Raw genomic sequence first — 9,522 nt, 5'->3', positions numbered from 1 at the left:
AATTTGTCCTGTGCTCAGAAGCTCTGTGCAGAACCAATGCTCCAGGCCACAGCAGGGACAAGGTGTGTTTCCTATGTGCAATGTGAACACGGGGCTTTTTCAGCCTCTAGAACTATGCAATATACTGACTACCGGTAGATGGTGCATGCTGGAGCTGTTGATCTAGAGACCAAAACATTGCAGTTACTCATTAAAGAATTGTATATACACTGTAAGTTTGCTCCCTGCACACTGCAAATCGGAATCTGAATCGGATGTAAAAACTGATTAGAAAGCGGAATCTGAATCGGAATCACTTGCAGTGTGCAAGAGGCCTTAAGCAGGTATAAAATTAGTTGATTTTTCTTCCAAACGTCACATTGTTTGCGCCTTATTGACCATCTCTACTGATCACCTGGCCTTTCCAAACTCCTCCCTATCCTGCTGAGATTTACCCTTTGTGGCCAGCACTACAGCTCTGCAGACTCATCACCAATTCCTGTCTATTTTGTGTGATTTCTTGATTGAAACAGGTGTGGCAGTAATCAGGCCTGGGGGTGACTACAGAAATTGAACTCAGGTGTGAAAAACCACAGTTATTTTTTAACAAGGGGGGCAATCACTTTTTCACACAGGGCCATGTAGATTTGGAGTTTTTTTTTTCTCACTAAATAAAAACCATCATTTAAAACTGCATTTTGTGTTCAATGATGTTATCTTTGACTAATAGTTAACGGTTTTTGATGAGCAGAAACCTTTAAGTGGGACAAACATGCAAAAGAATCAGAAATGAGGAAGGAGGGCAAATACGGTAGTTTTTCACATCACTGTACATGTAAGGGCTCATTTCCACGGGCAGTTAAACTGTGTGCTCAGCAAGCAGTTACCAGGCAGCAATGAGCAGTTGGTAGAGTTTTAAAGGGAACCTGAAGCAAGTAAAATTATTTAAAATAAGCATATGACGTAGCTGCAAATGAATATTACATACTTATCTCGCCATCAATTCCTCTCAGAAGCTCACCATTTTCTTCTTACAGTGATCCCTTCCAGTTCTGACAATATTTTGTCAGAATTAAAATACCCAAGTTGCTGTCAGTTATATATCAGCAGCTGTCAGTTACAACTGAATGTGCAAGGTAATGTCCACGTTTCCATATGGCTCAAGTGGGTGATAATACAGTTATCAGTGTTCTGACCAGGAAGCTGTTATGGGGTAATGGCCATTAAAAGGAGGGTGGAGAATTCCATTGATCACAGTGGACAAATGAGACGCAGGAGACTACATAGGACAGTGATGGCTAACCTTGGCACTCCAGCTGTGGTGGAACTAGAAGCCCCATGAGGCATTGCAATACTCTGACAGCTCTAACCATAACTCAGGGAGGCAGAGGCATGATGGGATTTGTAGTTTTGTCACAGCTGAAGTGCCAAAGTTAGCCAGCACTGACATAGGAGGCAAGTATGACCTACGTATGGTTATTTGACTTTTTATTTTCAGTTCAGATTCATTTTAAGGTGCCCATTAACAGTACAATTTTTTTCACCAAATGCAATTTTTCCATGCGATTTTTACGATCGAATTATATAGAAAATTTGTTGTTGATGAAGGCAATCAATAAGGAAATATTCTTTGGTCGATTGCTAAATAGGATAAAATTGATTTGAAAGTTGGATTTTATGATCGCATTTGAAGAATTGTTCAGTAAATGTGAACAATCGATAATTGCCTTCCGATTAGTTACGATCAAATTGCATCGAAAGATCGCATTTAGTGAAAATTGTATCGTTAATGGGTACCTTTATGGTGGCCATACATGGTACAATTTTTTCCTCCAATCTTACCATTTCTATGTAGTATAAGGGTAAATTAAGTGAATATACTGAAAGGGTAATTTAGGCAGTTCTCATATTACGTAGAAATAGTAAGATTGGATGAAAAAAAAAAATTGTACCAGGCTTTTCATTGCCTATCATGCTTGTGGAAAAGAGGCTGTGTAATTTAGATACTGGAGATGGCCGCTAGTAGAAGTAGCTAGCTAATATTGGTAACATTTCCGATATTCTACTATTGGGCAATGGGTAATATAGTAGAATATTGGTCATTTTTACCATTGCCAAACCTACCGTATATACTCGCATACAAGCCGACTTTTTGACCCCCAAAAAGGGGGCCAAAAGTTGGGGGGTCGGCTTGTATGCGAGTCTTGGGTGGTCTTGGGTGGTGGTGATCTGCGGCACCCCCCGCCCGCTCCCTCCCTCCGCGGCCGCCGCTGCTATTACCTGTTCAGCCGGCGGCCGCTTCCTCTACTCCGGGTGCCCCTCTTGCTCTGCTCTCCATCACGCGTATTCGTGTATCACAGCAGCGCGCCCGGCGCTGCTAATGTGACGAGGCAGGAGAGAGCAGTTCCCCTGGTAACGGCGATGACGCCGTTACCAGGGGAACCGCTCTCTCCTGCCTCGTCACAGCAGCAGCGCCGGACGCGCTGCTGGGATACACTACGCGTGATGGAGACATGGAGAGCAGAGCGAGAGGGGCACCCGGAGTAAAGGAAGCGGCCGCCGGCTGAACAGGTAATAGCAGCGGCGGCCTCGGAGGGGGCGGGGGGGGGGGGGGGGGTCGCTATACTGAGCACTATACTGGCTATACTGAGTACTATGCTAGCTAAACTAGGGCACTTTACTAGCTATACTGAGCACTATACTAGCTATACTAAGCACTATACTAGCTAAACTGGGGCACTATACTAGCTAAACTGGGGCACTATACTAGCTATACTGAGCACTATACTAGCTAAACTGGGGCACTATACTAGAAATACTGAGCACTATACTAGCAATACTAAGCACTATACTAGCTATACTGAGCACTATACTAGCTATACTGAGCACTATACTAGCTATACTGAGCACTATACTAGCTATACTGAGCACTATACTAGCTATACTGAGCACTATACTAGCAATACTGGGCACTATACTAGCAATACTGGGCACTATACTAGCAATACTGGGCACTATACTGGCTAAACTGGGGCACTATACTGGCTAAACTGGGGCACTATACTAGCTAAACTGGGGCACTATACTAGCTAAACTGGGGCACTATACTAGCTAAACTGGGGCACTATACTAGCTATACTGGGGCACTATACTAGCTATACTGAGCACTATACTAGCAATACTGAGCACTATACTAGCGATACTGAGCACTATACTAGCGATACTGGGCACTATACTAGCGATACTGGGCACTATACTGGCTATACTGAGCACTATACTAGCTATACTGAGCACTATACTAGCTATACTGGGGCACTACCTACCCATACTGGGCACTTTACTAGCTATACTGGGACACACTCAGGGAATAAGGCGGCCAGCATTTCCTACCCCCGGCTTATATGGGGGTCAATCATTTTTCCCTGTTTTTTCAGGAAAAGGTGGGGGGGGGGGGAGGCTTATATGCGAGTATATACGGTAATTCTATCTTGAACTCTGCCTTTATCAATGCATAAACACATCCAATTTTAATTGGCCAACGATTGCCGAATTTTACCACTTCCTTGTAGTAGGAGTGCTTACCTACACAATGTGCATAGGATGCAAAATCTGCTTGCCCTCTCACCACATGGAGGTGGTAAAATTGGTTAGTGATTGGTCAATCAAAATAGGATGTGTGTATGTACCCTGACCCCCCCACCCCCCAAATCTCTACTTATATCTTAACCGCCTTTACCTCCGCCAATATTCGCGTGACCTGAAAACGATAATTGCCCTGAGAAAATTTGCAGCCTATACTTAGGTGCTTTGCTTTTAGCTTACACAGTAGAACTGTCTAGTATTTTCTGACACCCAAAAATCCTTACGTGGCGAGTAGACTCCTAGAGTTACAAGCTGAACACTTAGCTTTTCTGAACCTCTGCCCTCATTGATACAATGCTCATAAGGGAAAGCAGCTTTTCCAGCTACATTTTTACATACTGGATTCTGCTGTAATGTAACCTGTTTTAATGCATAACCTCAGTAGGCATGACTCTTGATCACAAGTGAAGACAAGTTTGTCTAAACATACATTTATTCATCCAATGGCAAAATATTCAGACCTCTCAATATACAAGCCCTGCTCTTGCAATAAATGATAGCCATGATTTAAAACCATTCCAGGAGTACATTGACCTTTGTGAGAAGACACATATAATGACACAACATCCACACAGCACAGTCCTGTGGAGCCAGAGAACGTTCACTGGAGTGGAGAACTGGTTACTGTACAGAATGGAGGATAAAAAACACTAGCCGGATTACTAGTTTTCTTTCCTTTTGTTCATTAAATAAAAAAGTTATGCATGTTTATTCTGAGTGTTCAGAGACAGGAGCATATAAATAGTTTGTATGAGCAGAAGAGTTGACCAAAGGAAAAGGTAATGTCTTATTATAGCAGCATTGTTGTTGGTTTTTCCAGGAACTTTTTGAATTCAGCCAACCACTGAGCCCCAACTGCCCCATCCACAACCCGGTGATCACAGCTCAGGGTGACAGACATCATACTGGCAACATCAAAACTGCAAGAGAGTGGGGGGAGAAAGGAAAAGATTACAGTGAAAACCAGAAGGTAGGCATTATACAAACAAAAGTACCCAATGTGCACTGAACCTCAGACATCTGCCCAAAGCAAACAGAGCGGTGGGAAAGGATCTTCTGGATCCTGCAGTGCAGCCTTTCCCAAACTTTTTACCCTTTCTCAAACTTTTTACCCTGGAGGAACCCCTTCAAATAATTTTCGGATCTTAGGGAACCCCTGCACTAATGGAGGGAGAGGTAATTTATTTTATATTAGGATTGGTCATTAACAGTGGTTAGGTTAAACACTTTACTATTACATCAGTCTCCATTCCATGAGTTTTCAATGAGGACTTTGAGAAGCTAGGGACATCATTTTGAAACTCTCCCAACCTGCCAGCTGAGGCAGCTCACCTCAAGGGGAAAAATGTCAGGGAACCCCTACAAACATTGTGCTGTCATTAAAAGATATTGCAGTACTCAATCGCTGTGCTCCCTCTAGGGCAGTCTTCAACCTTTTCACCCTGGAGGAACCTTCAAATAAATAATTTTTGGATCTCAGGGAACTCCTGTACTAACTGAGGGAGTGGGGATTTTATTTTGCATGTGGCTTGGTCTTTAAAAGAAGGTGTGGTGACTATCAACTGTAACAGCCTCCCTTGTTTAGCCCCAAATCCATGTTCTTCCTCTGTAGTGCTTCCTATGACAGTAACCTGTGGAAGGGTTTCTTATTATACTTCTCACAATTACAGCTCAACCCTATAACAGGGCTCTTTATTATACTGCCTCACTAGCGCACTGTTTTTTATTACTGCCCTCCTTACTACACTGAGCCTTAGATTAACCCTTCTTTTTATCAAGAAGCCAAGGAGGTACTTTTTCACCCAGGCAACTGACGCCAGAAGAAATGCCACGGAACCCCTGCAATGTCCTCAAGGAACCCTGGTTGAGAAATTCTGCTCTAAAGGAAATGCTTCAGGTTGTAACTGGCAAGAGGGCAGGGCTCTCTCGCCCTTTTGTGTCTTGGAATTTGATATTCATTTTGTGTCTTGCAACTTGTAATACACAGTACTGTTTGTTTCTCACTTTGTACAACACCATGTTATATGTTGGCACAAAATAATAATAATAAAATAATAATAATAAGTAAGGCAAATTAACCACTTCACAACTGAGGGGTTTTACTCCTTCAGCACCAGAGCAATTTCTCCTTTCAGCGCTCCATCCATTCATTCGCCTATAACTTTATCATTACTTATCACAATGAAATGAACTATATCTTGTTTTTTTTCACCACCAATTAGGCTTTCTTTAGGTGGGACATTATGTCAAGAATTATTTTATTCTAAATGTGTTTTAATGGGAAAATAGGAAAACATTTGGAAGAAAAAACATTTTTCAGTTTTCCGCCATTATAGTTTTTAAATAATGCATGCTACTATAATTAAAACCCATGTAACTTATATGCCCTTTTGTCCCAGTTATTACACCGTTTAAATTATGTCCCTATCACAATGTTTGACGCCAATATTTTATTTGCAAATAAAGGTGCATTTTTTTCAGTTTTGCATCTATCCCTAATTACAAGCCCATAATTTATGAAGTAACAGTGTTATACCCTCTTGATATAAATATTTAAAGATTTCAATTCCTAAGGTAACTATTTACGTTTTTTTTAATTGTAATTTTTTACATTTATTTTAATATTTAAAAAAAAAATATATTGGTAACAATTGGGGAGTGTGGGAGTTAATTAGTTAAAATTAATAGTAAAAATAATTTATTTGTATGTGAAAAAAAATGTTTGGGTGTAGTATTACTTTTTGGCCACAAGATGGCCACATTTTTTTTAAGGCGTCCTGCAAGCGTCGGAAGGACGCTTGCAGGAAGGGAGGCTGGGAAACTGAGTTTTTTCACAATGATCGCGCTGCTTCTCGTAGAAGCATGCCGATCATTGCGGGGGCAGAGATCAACGAACGGGAATGGATTTTCCCGTTCATTGATCTCCGGGCGAGCGGGAGCGCGGACAGCCGCGGCAGCGGTGCGTATATCTACGCTCCGGGCGGGGAAGTGAAGTCCAAAGGAGCGTAGATATACTGTACCCTGGCGGCGAAGTGGTTAAGGTTAAATGTAGTTAGCTTACTATATGAATAATTAAATAAAATGAAACCAGATCTATAAATCAATGAAACCTGTAAGCTTAAAGAGACTCTGTAACATTAAAAAACGCCCCTGGGGGGTACTCACCTTGGGTGGGGGAAGCCTCGGGATCCCAATGAGGCTTCCCACGCCGTCCTCTGTCCCACGGGGGTCTCGCTGCAGCCCTCCCAACAGCCGGCGACAGACCCGACTGTGACTTCAATATTTACCTTTGCAGGCTCCAGCGGGGGCGCTGTGGCTGCTGTCGGCTCCAAAGTAGACGGAAATACCCGATCTCAGTCGGGTCCGCTCTACTGCGCAGGCGGCGGAGACTTGCGCCTGCGCAGTAGAGCGGACCCGACGGCGATCGGGTATTTCCGCCTACTTCGGAGCCGTCAGAGCGCCTGCGCAGGAGCCGGGAAGGTAAATATTTACGTCGCCGCTGTACGGAGGGCTGCAGCGAGACCCCCGAGGGGTGGAGGACGGCGTGGGAAGCCTCATTAGGATCCTGAGGCTCCCCCCACCCGAGGTGAGTACCCCACAGGGGACGTTTTCACGTTACAGTTCCTCTTTAACAAATTGATTAGCTTTAGATTTGATAAAAATAATTTTTAAAATTGAATGGAAAAGATGGCTACAATAAGCAGGTCACTCTTATTAATCTGGGTCTAGGTTTCTTCATGCAATCATTAAAAATGTAGCCCCACGAGTTTTTATCATCACCTCTCTGCTCTCCCCACCCGTTGAATAGGACATAAATAGTACTGCACTGATGATTTTTAAGATGCAGTGAAACCTCAGTATCTACCGAATACTGGTAAGCAGTTACACTGTGGTGAAACAAGCTACATGTGTACTGATCTCTGGTGGAATAATGCGATACGCTGCTATCCCAACTGCTTCTACAGGTAAACTGCTTCTCTCATTAGCATATCTGCTGACATGCTGGGAACATCTACAGACACTGAGTACAGTTGCATGGGCCCCCCGGCTATATTTGTGTAATGTAAATATTGGAAGACTTGCATATTAAATCAAAAGTAGAATTGGTAATACAGTAACAAGTAAATTTAATTATTGATCAAACCTCATTTTACATTGCCTTTAAAGTGTATCCGAGCCAAAGCTTGGGTACACATAGGGCTTGATTCACAAAAGGGTGCCAAGTGTTAGCACGCCAGTGAAAAGCCCCTTAGCGAGTGCAAAGTGCCAAAGTTTAGTTAAGTTTGCGCACACCGGTGCACGCAAAACGTTGCACCGTCCACATGCAAAATTGCCTGATAAGCTATTTTGCACGCTGACGGTGCGACGTTTCGCGTGCACCAAATAGCACGCGCTCAGTAACAGCTTTGCCCGAGTTGAGCTTACCGGGGGCTTCTAATGGTCTCCCGCAGACGTCTTGTGCCTGCGCAGCCACTCACCGATGCTCCGGTTCCCTTCTGGAATGTCTGACTTTAAAGTCGGAAAACCCCTGCACCTGCACAACCGCACCCTCACTCCAGCTGACATCACTAGGAGTGCATTGCGTAGTACGCTCCTGGAGAAGTCAGCGGGTCAGAGGACACGGCCGCGCTGGTGCAGTGTTTTTTTTTACTTTAAAGTCGGAAATTCCATTAGCGAACCGGAGGCGGGGACCAGAGCATTGGTGAGTGGCTGCGCGGGCACAGGATGTCTGCAGGTGAACATTAGAAGCCCCGGGTAAGCTCAACTCTTTTTCCCCCCCAACAGTAGTCCTTTAATGGCTCTTCCCTCTGTGTTCCCCAGTTACTGACATTGGACTGCCGCTAATCACATCTGGGCTGCACAGCCCCTCTTCCTGGTTGAAGTGAGTACAATGGCCGACTGAGCCACCTTTTTTTCCGCCTACAGGTACACTTTAGTAAATACGAAGGAGGCACTCAGTTGGCTTCAAACTTGCGTTTTATCAAATCCCAGTAAAACACGACATGTTTCGGGGCATATCCCCTTCATCAGGTGTACATACATTGAATGGCACACAGTGAATAAATACATACTTCTAACCACCACACCCTAAATTGGACCACCTCCATCTTGTCAGCTGACAAGTCAGCTGATCACTGACATCACACAGTCCAAAGTCTTGTTAACCCCTTAGGGCACTGATCAGAGGCATTACTATATCTGTCTACCTCGGTAAACCTGATTAACAAATCAAATTACTGCATCTTAGGTAAACCTAATACAGACAATACAGCGAAAAACTTCTGTTGCAAATATTTGGACCACAGATCCATCTTACCACCCTCCAACCGACGCCCCCAACCAATCATACCTGGGGATTGGAGAGAGAGAGAGAGAGAGAGAGAGAGAGAGAGAGAGAGAGAGAGAGAATCCCCAGGTATTAATGGGACACACACAATCGTGATTGGTTGGGGGTGTCGGTTGGAGGGTGGTAAGATGGATCTGTGGTCCAAATATTTGCAACAGAAGTTTTTCGCAGTATTGTCTGTATTAGGTTTACCTAAGATGCAGTAATTTGATTTGTTAATCAGGTTTACCGAGGTAGACGGATATAGTAATGCCTCTGATCAGTGCCCTAAGGGGTTAACAAGACTTTGGACTGTGTGATGTCAGTGATCAGCTGACTTGTCAGCTGACAAGATGGAGGTGGTCCAATTTAGGGTGTGGTGGTTAGAAGTATGTATTTATTCACTGTGTGCCATTCAATGTATGTACACCTGATGAAGGGGATATGCCCCGAAGCATGTCGTGTATTACTGGGATTTGATAAAACGCAAGTTTGAAGCCAATTGAGTGCCTCCTTCGTATTTACTACATTGAACCGTGTGTGGAGTGGTGACCCACAGAGGGATTGTGCACCAG

At 43.7% G+C, this 9,522-nt stretch overlaps 1 protein-coding gene across 1 annotated transcript in view; it reads right to left on the bottom strand.

Moving 5' to 3' along the window:
• Nucleotides 1–4,036: 4,036 nt before the first annotated feature.
• Nucleotides 4,037–9,522, bottom strand: part of DLAT (dihydrolipoamide S-acetyltransferase) — a 46,114-nt gene continuing 40,628 nt past the window's right edge. The window contains exon 14 of the mRNA XM_068240952.1: nucleotides 4,037–4,541. Coding sequence (XP_068097053.1) covers nucleotides 4,412–4,541 — 130 coding nt within the window. The 3' untranslated portion in view covers nucleotides 4,037–4,411. The remainder of the gene's footprint in view (nucleotides 4,542–9,522) is intronic.

Source organism: Hyperolius riggenbachi, chromosome 6 (assembly GCF_040937935.1).
Source record: "Hyperolius riggenbachi isolate aHypRig1 chromosome 6, aHypRig1.pri, whole genome shotgun sequence".
Taxonomy (NCBI): Eukaryota; Metazoa; Chordata; class Amphibia; order Anura; family Hyperoliidae; genus Hyperolius; species Hyperolius riggenbachi.
The sequence above is the reverse complement of the archived record's forward strand: the minus strand, read 5'-3'. Positions and strand labels throughout refer to the sequence as shown.